Source organism: Penicillium malachiteum (assembly GCF_028827825.1).
Source record: "Penicillium malachiteum strain IBT 17515 chromosome Unknown utg000002l:1.0-8849297.0:1.0-8852440.0, whole genome shotgun sequence".
Lineage (NCBI taxonomy): Eukaryota > Fungi > Ascomycota > Eurotiomycetes > Eurotiales > Aspergillaceae > Penicillium > Penicillium malachiteum.
In genome coordinates, this window is record NW_026643095.1 from 53,602 (window position 1) to 66,765 (window position 13,164).

Consider the following 13,164-nt stretch of genomic DNA (forward strand, 5'->3'; position numbering starts at 1 on the left):
GTTCTTTTTTCTCCAGTCTTTTTTCTTACTTTGGATATGTGTTCTTGGAGTCTGGCTCTGTTTTCTGAAGCCTTTTTTTGTTTTGTTTTTTTTTTTTTTTTTTTGCCCTGTTCAATTTAGCAATGAGTCATACCATTGCAATCTCATCAAACGAGGAATTATATGTAGTAAACAAGCGTAACAGAAAATGTTTTTAAAAATTTGTACTTTGTATAAGGGAAGATGGAGCCTTGTAGATAGATACCCAGATTTATATTGACCAGTTGATGAACGTTCCTGTGATCGCACGTATATCACGTGACTGAAACGCAGTCAGCACTCGGCTCGCCTCCCACGTGATGTACCGCTCCCGCAAAATTTTCTGCCTGTCAATGTGTGGGCATTGCTTTTATAAAAAAAAATTTCGACCCGTCTCAACCCCTCTTTCCCACCTTTTTTCATTCCTCCAACTTTACCACAAAAAATCACAATGGCGGACCTTCCGGTGTACGACGGTGCGATCGGTATCGATCTTGGTATGACTGCGAAAATAATTCCTCTTTTTTGGATATCACTGACTTTATAATCAATAGGTACCACCTACTCTTGCGTTGCCAACTATGAGGGCACCAACGTCGAGATCAGTACGTCTTCGGAATGGAATTATCCACGCTCAATCACACAATTTCACTAACCTGGTGCAATCTAGTTGCCAACGACCAGGGTAGCTACACCACTCCCTCTTTCGTTTCTTTCACTGAGAAGGAGCGTTTGATCGGTGAGGCCGCCAAGAACCAGGCTGCTATGAACCCTAAGAACACCATCTTCGATATCAAGTGAGTCTTGAATTTTTCACGATATTCCGATAACTTGAGTTTTTTCTTTGTATCTGACTGGAGAATTTGACAGGCGTCTGATTGGTCGCCGTTTCGATGACCCCATTGTCAAGAAGGACGTTGAGTCCTGGCCCTTCAAGGTCGTTGACCAGGGTGCCAGCCAGCCCGCCGTCGAGGTTGACTACCTCGGTGAGGTCAAGACCTTCACCCCCCAGGAGATCTCCTCCATGGTCCTCATGAAGGTAAGTTTTTTTTTTCCATGCCAAAACTCAAAATTGCCACCCCCACTCACACAATTGAAAAATATAGATGAAAGGAGGTTGCCGAGATCAAGCTCGGCATGAAGGTTGAGAAGGCCGTTATCACTGTGCCCGCTTACTTCAACGACAACCAGCGTCAGGCTACCAAGGATGCCGGTGCCATCGCTGGCCTGAACGTTCTCCGTATCATCAACGAGCCTACCGCTGCTGCCATTGCCTACGGTTTGGGTTCCGGTAAGACCGAGAAGGAGCGTAACGTCCTCATCTACGATCTCGGTGGTGGTACTTTCGATGTTTCCCTGCTGAACATTCAGGGTGGTGTTTTCACCGTCAAGGCTACCGCTGGTGACACTCACCTTGGTGGTCAGGACTTCGACACCAACCTGCTCGACCACTTCAAGAAGGAGTTCCAGCGCAAGACCAAGAAGGATCTGTCCGGTGATGCCCGTGCCCTCCGTCGTCTCCGCACTGCTTGCGAGCGTGCTAAGCGTACTCTGTCCAACGCCACCCAGACCACCGTTGAGATCGACTCTCTCTTCGATGGTGAGGACTTCAACTCTTCCATCACCCGTGCCCGTTTCGAGGACCTGAACGCCAAGGCCTTCTCCGGCACCCTCGACCCCGTCCAGCAGGTCCTGAAGGACTCTGGTATGGAGAAGAGCAAGGTTGACGAGATCGTCCTTGTTGGTGGTTCCACCCGTATTCCCCGCATCCAGAAGCTCCTGAGCGACTTCTTCGATGGCAAGAAGCTCGAGAAGGTAAGATTTTATTCCCAGTCCTACTGAATTTCTGATGGGTACTAATATTACTTTTTTTTAATAGAGCATCAACCCCGATGAGGCTGTTGCTTACGGTGCTGCCGTCCAGGCCGGTATCCTTTCCGGCAAGGCCACCTCCGCTGAGACCGCTGACCTCCTCCTTCTGGATGTCGTCCCTCTCTCTCTGGGTGTTGCCATGGAGGGTAACATCTTCGCCCCCGTCGTCAACCGTGGCCAGACCGTCCCCACCATCAAGAAGCGTACCTTCACCACCGTTGTTGACAACCAGAGCACCGTCCAGTTCCCCGTCTACCAGGGTGAGCGCACCAACTGTGCTGACAACACCTCCCTGGGAGAGTTCACTCTTGCTCCCCTTCCTCCCATGCGCGCCGGTGAGGCCGCCCTTGAGTGTGTCTTCGAGGTCGATGTCAACGGTATCCTGAAGGTCACCGCCACTGAGAAGACCTCCGGCCGTTCCGCCAACATCACCATCTCCAACGCTGTCGGTAAGCTCTCCAGCGCCGAGATCGACCAGATGGTTGAGGATGCTGCCAAGTTCAAGTCCTCCGACGAGGACTTCACCAAGCGCTTCGAGTCTCGCCAGCAGCTCGAGTCTTACATCTCCCGTGTTGAGGAGATCGTCTCCGACCCGACCATGTCCCTGAAGATCAAGCGTGGTAACAAGGACAAGATCGAGGCCGCTCTCAGCGACGCCATGGCCCAGCTCGAGATTGAGGACTCCACCCCCGAGGACCTCAAGAAGAAGGAGTTGGCTCTCAAGCGTCTGATTACCAAGGCCATGGCCACCCGCTAAATGGAGTGAACATAGGATGGCCAGACTGTCTCCCTCTAGATACTCTGAATAAGGGAATCTACAACAAATAGATAATGAGGGAGGTGCAAGTTGGTCCATGTTTTTGTGTTTGAAGCCGGAAAACTTTAGGCGCAGTGATTTCCTTTTTTCTTATTTCCCTTTGTCCTTTTTTTTTCACATCTTGAAAAAGTATGTTTTATGTAGACGAAGATTGACGTTGCAAATCTAATGTGTGACGAACTCAGTATTCTGAAGATTTTTCATTGTTCCATCCCAAATAGTTACTTGAAATCTATATGTAATAATGTTGAGATCAATATATCCATCTGATCTTAAATATACTACATTATCTAGTAGTATTGCCAGCGTGGAGAGGTCTGACTTGGGAGGCTATGTCATCCATCTCTTAGTAGGCGGGAACGGGTGAACTTCAACTTCAAGTTCATCTATCAAACTCTTCTCCTACAATCCAGTCTCCACCACCGCCATCATGAACCACAGTATCATTCGACTCTCTCTACGGGGTCTTTCACACGGCCGAATTTCTCCCCGGAATCTACGAATCCCATGTGTCCCACTCTCTACCGTCACAACTAGCTTGCCTTTGACTCAAGGTCGTAGCTTTGGCAGCTCACCCGCCTTGTATAAGAAGAAGGAGAAAGCAAAGAAAACCGCAGCTTCAGAGCCCGAACCTTCTTCTACTCCAGTCAGCACAGAAGACCCATTCGATTTATCTCAACTGAACACCGGGGTCTCCGCTGCAGTCTCACGCTTGAAGGATGATCTATCGAAGCTTCGTGCAGGTGGACGATTCAATACCGCGTCAATTGAAGGGTTAAAAGTGCAACTAGGCAAGGAGATTCAAGATTCGTTCAAACTCCGCGATTTGGCTCAAGTTGTACCAAAGGGTGGACGGATGGTTACCGTTCTAGTTTCTGATGAAGAGGTCAGTACTAACTACTCTTTGCTGGTCTCCTAATTCCCTGGACATTAGCTAACTTATTATCTTCCAGCATATCAAACCAGTCACATCTGCAATCGTCTCCTCAAATCTGTCCTTAACCCCTCAACCGGATCCTCATAACGCTCTCCAGCTGAATATCCCAATCCCACCACCAACCAAGGAGTCACGCGCTCAAGGTGTCCAGGCGGCTAAACAAGCCTTCGAGAAGGCATCCAGTGCAGTTCGGGACTCTAGAGGAGCTATGCACAAGCGTCTACAAGATATGCAGAAGAAGAAGTTGGCTCGACCAGATGATGTCCGCAATGCCAATATCTTGATGGAAAAGGCAACAGACAAAGGGCAGAAGGAGGTCAAGGATCTTTTTGAAGCTGCTAAGAAGAGCCTTGAACAGGTCTAAACAAGAAGAAAAAGAAGCAGATTCTTTGTAATATAGCCACAAATGTAACTTAATTCTACATACAAGTATCAGGGGGATAAACCACCCAGGAATAAAAGAACAAAAAAGCGCCCAGAATATAAAAAAAGTATTTCATCTAACCCACATCAGAAAACCCATATAATACAAAAAGTGGCCAAGATCAAGTCCGCTTGACACGACTCGAAGCCATCAGGGCTTCAACCTTCGCCAGGAATTGTGGCCGCTTTCCAGCAGTTTGATATGTGCCATTGTTACGGAGGTTCTTCATAACCTCAGCAAGAACAGCAGGCTGGTCCTTACCAACTTCAACAGAGGGGTACTTTCCAGAAGCGTAAGTGTCAATCAAGGACTTAGTATCCTCAGCATTAAGACCACCAAACTCAATCTTCTTTGGTTCAACAAGATCACCCTTCTTTTGAGAGATCTTATCGGCACGAACCTGAGAAAGGCGCTGAACCTCCTCCATAGCCTCTGACCTCTCAGCCTCACTGTTAAACAAAACATTCTCACCCTTCCAGAGTCGTCGACCAAGCTCATAGGGAGGGATATAACCATTTGCATAACGACCACTCAGACTAGCCAACTTCTCAGCAACAGCAGCGGAGCGAGCAGCAGTATCAGTGGGGAAAGCAGGCCAAGTTTCCTGGAGAGCAGAAACATCGATATCCTTAGGCTCATAGCGAATCGGCGCAGGACGAGCCTTCATAACTTGATCAAGCTCGATTTGATCAATAGCAGCAGCGGTGATCTCCTCACTATCATCCTTTTCATTTTGCTTTGAGTTTCGACGACCAAAGGCCTTTCCACGACCCTTCTTGCCCATAGGCTTGCCCTTTCCTTGGCCCGGCTTTCCGCCTCGATTGGGACCGGCACCAGCACCAGTACGCAGTCGGGGGTTGCGGATGATTCGTGGTTGTTCACCACCAGCGCGGGGTGCGGCGAAAGATCTCGCATCTAGAGCCTTCGCAGGGCGAGGTCTGTTTTGGTTCTGGTTCTGGGGTCTAGTGCCTGGAGGCCGAGAGCCTGGAGGTCGGGTTCCGGGGGGGCTTGTTCGCGGCGCGAGGGCTGCGGGGAGTACCAGTCGGGTTTGTCTTGGGGGGGAGGTTGGCCTATGGTTAAATCATGTTAATTGAAGTCCCAAAAGTAGACTCCATAGAGTAGGTTGCGTGAAGAATCCAATTTGGCGGTATAGTTCCAACTAGAATGTTTTTTTGGAGTGACGGGTGAGAACATACTGGCTGAATGCCCGTCATTCTCTGCGGCAACTGTGTGAGAAATAGAGAATTGGCGGATGGGCAAAGACATGCCCAATCGCAGCCGATCGCCATTACGGGCGACCTGTCTGAGGGAGAACATGGTGATTTGGAGATGTGAGAACCTGCACAAAAGCGCAACTTCAAAGGTTCTCCGGGATTGGGACTTTTAGGAGTCACGTGAGTAACTCCGCTTTTAGACCCCCCTTGATCACTCTACTTCTCTTATATACTTCAACTCAACCCTGGAATCTTGGAAATATCTCCCCTTTATTTCTATCAGGTAGTTCAAGTTATCATCATGCTCCGCCGAAAGCCAACTGCTGTTACAATCACTGTGGAGGACATCGCAGCCTTCGAAGAAGCGCGACTCCGCCGTCTACAGGAAAACAAAGAAAACAAGGAAAACAAACAGACCGAGCAAGGCCAAGCTAGCGCCAATACGCAATACGATCCAAGTGATGAGTTGAAGCCCTTGCCAGGAGATAAGGCCAGAATCGTTCGATCCCGCGAAGAGCGCATCGGCATCGGTCGCCGCGGTTAAATCCAGGACTCCGCATCACAAGTTCACAACCATTCTTTGGCTTCATTTCACTCTATCTTCGCTGGCCTCATTTTACCAGCTTTCCCTGACATTGTGATTCTTGCTATTGACCCAGAAAGGGGTTGAATTTAACTAATACACCCATTGTCTGAGATTTCAATCTACTCGATCTACATCAAGGGATTTACACCCCCGAGCTCTCATACACCTCTTGACTACACCCAAACGAATCTCATTTTTGTTTTCTTCATGATCACTTGGAGAAAACCGACCCCCTTTGAGGGCTAGCATGGCCTATCTTATTTGGAAGAATGGATGTGGAAGTTCACACAGAATCATGCAAACGGTGATTTTTGGATCCATTTATCTACAAGGGCTCATCATCAAGAGAATTCTATGTATCCAGTCATCCAGTCACCGTTTAAATCAGCAATACCATTGATCTAACATCATGTTCGCTGAAAAAGTTCATTCCAAGTCTACCAGCCGTAGTCTGACGTAGGTTGAGGTTTCGTACTACAGAGATAACCCCGAAGGACAGATGAATCGAGCGGTAAAAGAAGAGGGTGGATGAACAGAATTGCTTATATCACTACGATATAAGAAAAAAAATAAAAGAAGTATGGGTGAGTGAAGAAGGAAGAAGAGGATAAATTTTGTATTCGTAGATGACTCGGGTTATTCTCTATGGCGTTTAGCCATATTTTCAGAGTCCATATCAACTGAATAATTCCATCGCCGCTTTAGACCATGCGGATCATACACGCTTGCCACGCTTTGTTGCCAATCGCGGGCGCTGAACACGACAGGAGGGGCCTGGAACTGTGGTGGGGAAACCGACTGAGTCGGAAGAACAGTCACCTTGGACGGTGACTCATATTGCATGGGATATTGGTGATTTACCATGGCGGACATAGGTTGTGCTGGGTTACTGATAGGCATTGGAGGAGAATTGGTGCTGACGGTGGAGGGGTTTACAGAGAAGGCCATATCCCATTGGCTAAAGAGGAATACTGGGTCAGCAAGATTTCATAACAGCGAGGCGTTTGGAATATGCGGAACACTCACTGGATGATCCGGCTTGGGTCCCAGTTATTTTCATCGACCATGGGCTGTTCCATAGGGTGAGAGGTTGACGGTTGGTGAGGGACCAGTCCAAGGGATTGTAGATGAGAGGATGTGTCGGACTTGGAATCTTCAGTACCAGCAGAAATCGGAGGTGTAATTTGATGTGTGTTGTAACCCACTCTAGCTTGAAGATTGTTCGACATTTGATTCAGCTGCGGGTGATACTGCGTGTCCATAGGAGGACTGGGGTGGTAGCCATCAGAGGGGCTGCCATAAGGAAAGCTTGGTTTGAGCTCAAATGCTTGACTTGTATCGGCAGAGAAAGCAAGCCTTAAAGAGTCGATTTGATCTTGAATCTCTGGCATGGGCCATGCCGTGGAGCATCGCTCAAGAATACGCATGTGGCGGGTGAAATATTCCCGTGCATCCGAGTTAAATTCGGGATCCGGAGAGGTGATGGCAACCTGCGAGTGTTAGAGGGAACAGATTTTCTAGAAGCTGCATTGGTATCATGGGACTGACCAGGTGAAGCATGGTACATGTGAGAATACAATAGATGGCGAAATTGATACCCCGCTGCATATACAATAACCCAGAGAGGTCGTATTTTTCCAGAAGAGCCTCCTGCAAGCGACAGAGGCTTTTGGCAGAGGAATAGCAAAGGGAGAAATGAATCTTCCAGTCTCCTCCTGCCGTAAATGACTGAGATGCTTGAATTTGTGGACGATGAAGCAAGATGATCGCGAGGTGACAGTGGGAATGCATATTACCCACAAAATGGGACGGCAGCCATGGCGCAGAGCCATCAGGTGGATAGTTCACCTGTAGATCTGGAGGCAGGCTCTGAAGCCAATCTGCAAATAGAGGATTTTTCTGTGTAAAGCGAGGATCGGCTCCCCAGTCCTTTTGTTTTTTCACCTTGTGATAAACATCCGTGATGATTCGAATATGGTGTGCATTGCGGACAAAGTAGGCATACTGCCTAGAGCGATCGGTCTCATAGACATCCAAGCCTCTGATATCCAACGTCGGTCGCATATCTACCGTCTCCAAGTCCACGCCATAGTCGGATCGGCCTTAATCATGTTAGAGGATCATGTCCTTCAAATCATTAGGACAGTGGAGCAAGAATAAAACACTCACCTTGAGGGGCTCCTATCATTACTTCCACCACCAAAAGGGCTTGCCATATTCGAGTGTGGATCAGACATTCGATAGGGCTTAGCTCGCAAGGCCTTCCCTCCGCATGATTACTATAATGTTCGTGAATGTCCAAATCCTTCGCCATTGCCACGATTGTTTTCACTGTCTGCCAGGACCGATAGTAATACCCTTTCTTCGGTAAGGATTCTCTGGCTTTGAGGAGAAGAAGCATGGCTTGAATTGTGCTCACACGTGGGACGTCCATAAAGCTTGGCTCATGCCCTGTAGGAGAATCTTTAGTCAAAGGGGCAAAGAAGAAGACTGGGTAAGGTTGAACTCACTGTTGGCCAAAGCAAGCCATTGCGCACCCTCTGAAGGTTCCTCGGACACTCGTCCAGCACAGGCGAACAAAGCCTCGAGGAGAAGAGGAGAGATAGAACGACGGTCATTTTGCCATTGATAGTACAGATGAGCGCGTGGTATGACGGGTACATATGGATGAATTTCGTCGAAGTAGATCTTAAAATATTCCATTACGTCCTCCTCTGCAGGCATGAGCTCTGGTGGAATGCGAATCTTAGCCCCGGCTCCAGTGCTGAGTGGCGGTAATTTCATTTCAGCCTCCTCTTGGATAGGAGCATCTGGTTCTTGGCGATCTGTTCTTTGTCGTCGGATATATGGAGCTGTGAAATTTGAGATGAATCAGTATCTATACCAGTGAGTTTTCTGGGGAAAAAAACGACTCCATACCAATTCCCGTCTCATCAATTTTGAGCTCACCCAAAACCTCACTTAGGTTTTCTGCTGTAGATGAATCTGCCTCCACATAGACTCCGCGATCCGTCGTTCCAAGAGACGTTGACTGCGGCCCGGAATATATTGACTGTTGTTGATAGGGTTGTGGGGGCATGACCATGGATGTTGAGCGCATGTCGTTATACATTGCAGGTTGACTGTGTGGAGCATTGACGAATTGGGGATACATTCCCATTCCATCATATGCAGGCATAGTCCCCATTGATGTTTGATGGTTGTCTCTATATGCCGGAGCAATGGAAAAAGAATGATGAGAGCCCTCCGGGAGGGAACTATTTCCCACCTCGTTGGGCTCCATGCCGTGGGTATCTGGATCGTATTCTCCTTCTTGGCCAATTGTTGGCGGGACGCAGACCAATTTCAGACGCGTACAGGCTGAGCAGGGCCAGGAATTTGTTGTCGCCGCATCACATTTAATCTTTCTCTTTCGGCAGCCATTGCACGCGCGCATTACTAGTTCAGGTTAACACGATGAAGGGCTTCATCGGCCGATGACAAGCTTACCTTTTAACCTCTTATGCCGATTATGCTCATCAACAAATACGTAATCTAAATCAAACCAATATCAACCACCATTCATCATATCATACCAAATTTGAGGCGAATCTTTCGAGGGTTGTGTTTACTTTTCTGGCCATCTCGGGGAGGCCCTGATGGAGGTGCAAATGAATAGCCTTGCATGGTGGGAGATCGGTGTAACGCGGATTATTCGGTGTCGTTCGTTCGCACTCTTTTTGTGCTTGATGCGCTGAGCGCGGTCTTTCTTCGTCTTCTGAATGGTCCTTTTTCTCCCTCTCTCGTTCTCTCTTCGGGTATCAGTGTTATGGTGCTTCTTCGTCGCAATCAGGAAATGGTGTATGAGTTTTGATCGTGTTAATCGCAAGGACTCAACCGCGGGGGTCCGGAGGCTGAAACGACGATTACAAATGAAACCACTTGTCTGGCGTCGAGCGAGACCCTTTTGACCTTTTAATGCGATTCCGGTTCCGGTTCAAGGTAGTCACCTGTACTGTAGTACAAAAGCACCACGAGTCCACGACGAGGTCCAGAGGTACCAATATAGGTCGGGTAAGAAAATGGAAGGCGACAAGAGAAACCCACAATCAAGGCGACATGCGCAAATAAAATTCGGGGCGCTCAGACGGAGAATTTTTAGAGTGTCGATCAAAGTGGGAGGGCAATGTGGAATAGGGAAGCGGAGGGGATTGATGAAGTTGAATGATGCGATCGCATCCTGGGAGACCCGCCGAGGTTCTAGGGTCCTCCGGAGTAAAGAGGAATCAAGCTCACGGGAGGGTCAGAGCATGATAAAGCATTAAGGTGGAGACATCAGGGGGCGTCTTTCATGAAGGAGGGGGCGATTGGAAAAGGGCGGAGAGGGAAGCTGAGAGGGGTGCGCCAAGGTGGTTGATGAGCATCCAATAAAGTCGACGGGTGGATTAAGTGGAGGCGATCCGTAGTCAGAGTACTCTCACACGACGTAATTCAGTTCCACTTGATACTGTAATATGATATAAATGTATTATTTATGAGTTTATCTATATATCATTTTTTATCATTTTTGAACCTTGGAAAGACCTTTTGTCCCATTTATCACATAGTAGGAATATTAATGCATATGAGCTTAGAGATCCTGGTCTAATACTAGTGTGTATCTCCTATGTATATAATACTTATATAGTAATAATACACACTGCAAAAGTGCAACTTATATACTAATTAGTATCAATTGATAATAATCTTTTAGTAGTAATTCAGTCTATCTAATTCCAAGTCTTCCAAGTCTTCCATATATGCATGCGCTAATTTATGGTTAAGGTTCATGTTAATTGCACATATGGTGTATAATAGAAACCTTGGAACAAGCAGGTGGCCTAAAAAGGTTCCGAGTCGGCTTAATGTAAGAGCGATTCGAGGTCCACATATTCTATACCTACTATTATATAAAATACCATGTACATAACCTTGGAAAAAAGAATGCATACAGTATATACCGCGGCATCCAATGTTAGTAGTAGATCATGACTTAGCATTTGAAGATATCGGATTTTGGAATTCATCTGATGTCCGAATGATCATTACTATTAATACCTAGGTACTATTATTTTATGCCAGTGTTATCCTTGAACTTCACGCTGATCAGAAGATCCGCGAATTAAACTACCGATGCCAGCCTCTTCGAGTTAGCGTCTAGTATACGTATTCAAATGTTCAATGCCAAGTGCGAGATTCCAGGGTTAACTCCATGAACTAGTATTAATCTGTATTAATCTGAACTTGTCACCCACATGGACATTTTACCTGTTGGTGCCCAGGTGCTCAGGTGGATCTGATAGTGCTCCAAATGTGAGACATCCTTTTTTCGTTGAGTCTTTTTAACCTGCCAGTTTGGTTTAAATTTTTAATATTTCAATTTCTAATTTTCTTCACAGAATGGAAGAGATAAAAACGAAAACTTCACGGAATTCAAGTTAGCCACCGGTGAACTTCCGAGGTCCATCCTTGCTCTAAACTAACCTGAAACCACGGCGTTTGAGCTTTTTCTCTCCGGGACTACTTCGGAATTTTGTTCTCGGAGAAACTTATCCCTTTACCTTTGACGCTAATGTGGGAATCATCAGCCCTGAAGTGTACATATGCAGAAATGGAACCCCTTAGCCTAATCACTTGAGGGTTCTGGAAGATCAAACTGGAACCGCCACGGTTACAAAATCCGTGAATAGACTCTTTAAGTGGGGGGGGTTGTCTCTCTCTCAGAGAGATTTGTCCATATGAAGTGATCGGCTTGGCAAGCTCTGGAGGCTGGGGCTGACCAAAGATCACCATATTCATGTAGGATGTCGATCCCCGCCCACTTCGTTGGGCTCCATGAACGATGGTTCGAGAATTGGAAAAGGACCAAGTAACTTTCTGGATTCCGAATTCCGGAACAGCCCTAATTCTTCCACATTCTTCCATGTATCATGAAATCATGAAACCGTATAGATTAAAAATCCCGAGTCATGAAAGCCCCGAAAACTTAAACATCCCAGATGTCATGAGCAACAATGCACATGTGGGAATCAGGGGGGATCAACCCCCCTAACCCATTCTACTCGATACAGATCCCTACAAATCATGTACCACCACGCAATGATATGCAGATGCAGGACTAGTCAGGCACACATGCCATGTAAGAATAAGAGCCTATACAGTGCATACTCCGTACATCCGTGGTGTATTCTGTACTCTGACAGATGTCAAAGGCTGCAAAGAGTTGCAAGGGCTTTCCATCTCAATCCGGATGCCAAAGATGACAAAGCATTTTGACTAGACCCATTTAGGTGAACTAATCCTAAATAGGAAATAGTGTTCTGAGAATGGAAAGTACGATGATCTACCAGATCACGTATCAAATCACGTGAGAACCTTCCATCGATAAGACGGTTATCTCTATCACGAGAAGTCGAGTCAACCTCCAGGGCTTTAGAACCTTGTCCTCAATACGATTCAATACAATATCCCGTCACAGGACCTTGAACACTATGGAGAACTCCAACCCTACTATTCTCAACGCGGCCGATCTGCCCACCAGAAATCGGTCCACTGTCAAATCAGGCGATTACCCCTCAGGCATCTTTGCCGCAGTTCCTAACCCCGCCGACTTTCTTTCCTCGGATTCCGAAGATGACGACTTGCTGGAGGAGCCGATAGACGAGCAGGAAATCTACGGTATGTCTTTCTTATACACTCGTTCAAGCTTATACGGAAACAACCAGCATTCTAACGCCGACGATTTCTCTAGATTTGATCAGGTCAATCTCAGATCCAGAACATCCTCTCTCCTTGGGAGAGCTGGCCGTCGTCTCCCTTCCAGATATCTTCATCAAGCCCACATTGCCCAACGTTCCAGATTCTCTCCTTCAAACTGTCACAGTTCTGATCACACCCACCATCACACACTGCAGTCTAGCAACAGTCATTGGTCTCGGTGTGCGGGTGCGACTAGAGCAATCTCTCCCTCCCCGCTTTCGACTCGATGTGCGCATCAAGGAAGGAACTCACAGTACGGGCGATGAAGTGAATAAGCAACTTGGAGATAAAGAAAGAGTTGCGGCGGCACTGGAGAATGGAGCACTGATGCAGGTCATCGCCAAGATGATGGAGACATGTCAATAAGTCCCCTTACCTCCGTAGCGCCACTGCACCACTACATACTGCGCATATGACATCTTAAGAGACGAGGGCAACCCTGGAATATATGAATGTATTATTACGACTTAAAAGCTGGGAGGGATTTAGCCTTCCCAATTGATACGAATTCAATGAAAC

The 13,164-nt window shown here is 47.2% G+C and overlaps 6 protein-coding genes across 6 annotated transcripts; 4 read left to right on the plus strand and 2 right to left on the minus strand.

Moving 5' to 3' along the window:
- Positions 1-469: 469 nt before the first annotated feature.
- On the plus strand, positions 470-2,647 carry hscA (putative Hsp70 chaperone (HscA); the record flags this gene model as incomplete). Its single annotated transcript, XM_057086507.1, has 6 exons — positions 470-515; positions 573-623; positions 689-815; positions 889-1,057; positions 1,132-1,833; positions 1,898-2,647. The coding sequence occupies 6 exons, from the start codon at positions 470-472 to the stop codon at positions 2,645-2,647; spliced, it is 1,845 nt and encodes a 614-aa protein (XP_056946336.1).
- A 490-nt stretch (positions 2,648-3,137) lies between these two features.
- Positions 3,138-4,008, plus strand: N7483_003071 (ribosome-recycling factor; the record flags this gene model as incomplete). Its single annotated transcript, XM_057086508.1, has 2 exons — positions 3,138-3,593; positions 3,661-4,008. The coding sequence occupies 2 exons, from the start codon at positions 3,138-3,140 to the stop codon at positions 4,006-4,008; spliced, it is 804 nt and encodes a 267-aa protein (XP_056946337.1).
- A 181-nt stretch (positions 4,009-4,189) lies between these two features.
- On the minus strand, positions 4,190-5,385 carry N7483_003072 (uncharacterized protein; the record flags this gene model as incomplete). Its single annotated transcript, XM_057086509.1, has 2 exons — positions 4,190-5,094; positions 5,265-5,385. 2 exons carry the CDS (start codon positions 5,383-5,385, stop codon positions 4,190-4,192), a joined length of 1,026 nt encoding a protein of 341 aa, XP_056946338.1.
- Positions 5,386-5,583: 198 nt separating this feature from the next.
- Positions 5,584-5,826, plus strand: N7483_003073 (CDC26 family anaphase-promoting complex subunit; the record flags this gene model as incomplete). The annotated part of the gene is made up of 1 exon (XM_057086510.1): positions 5,584-5,826. One exon carries the CDS (start codon positions 5,584-5,586, stop codon positions 5,824-5,826), a length of 243 nt encoding a protein of 80 aa, XP_056946339.1.
- Positions 5,827-6,504: 678 nt separating this feature from the next.
- On the minus strand, positions 6,505-9,534 carry N7483_003074 (Zn(II)2Cys6 transcription factor; the record flags this gene model as incomplete). Its single annotated transcript, XM_057086511.1, has 8 exons — positions 6,505-6,826; positions 6,895-7,358; positions 7,417-7,970; positions 8,038-8,319; positions 8,379-8,720; positions 8,788-9,306; positions 9,358-9,402; positions 9,444-9,534. 8 exons carry the CDS (start codon positions 9,532-9,534, stop codon positions 6,505-6,507), a joined length of 2,619 nt encoding a protein of 872 aa, XP_056946340.1.
- A 2,843-nt stretch (positions 9,535-12,377) lies between these two features.
- N7483_003075 (iron-sulfur cluster assembly protein CIA2) lies at positions 12,378-13,011 on the plus strand (the record flags this gene model as incomplete). Its single annotated transcript, XM_057086512.1, has 2 exons — positions 12,378-12,564; positions 12,638-13,011. The coding sequence occupies 2 exons, from the start codon at positions 12,378-12,380 to the stop codon at positions 13,009-13,011; spliced, it is 561 nt and encodes a 186-aa protein (XP_056946341.1).
- Positions 13,012-13,164: the final 153 nt, after the last annotated feature.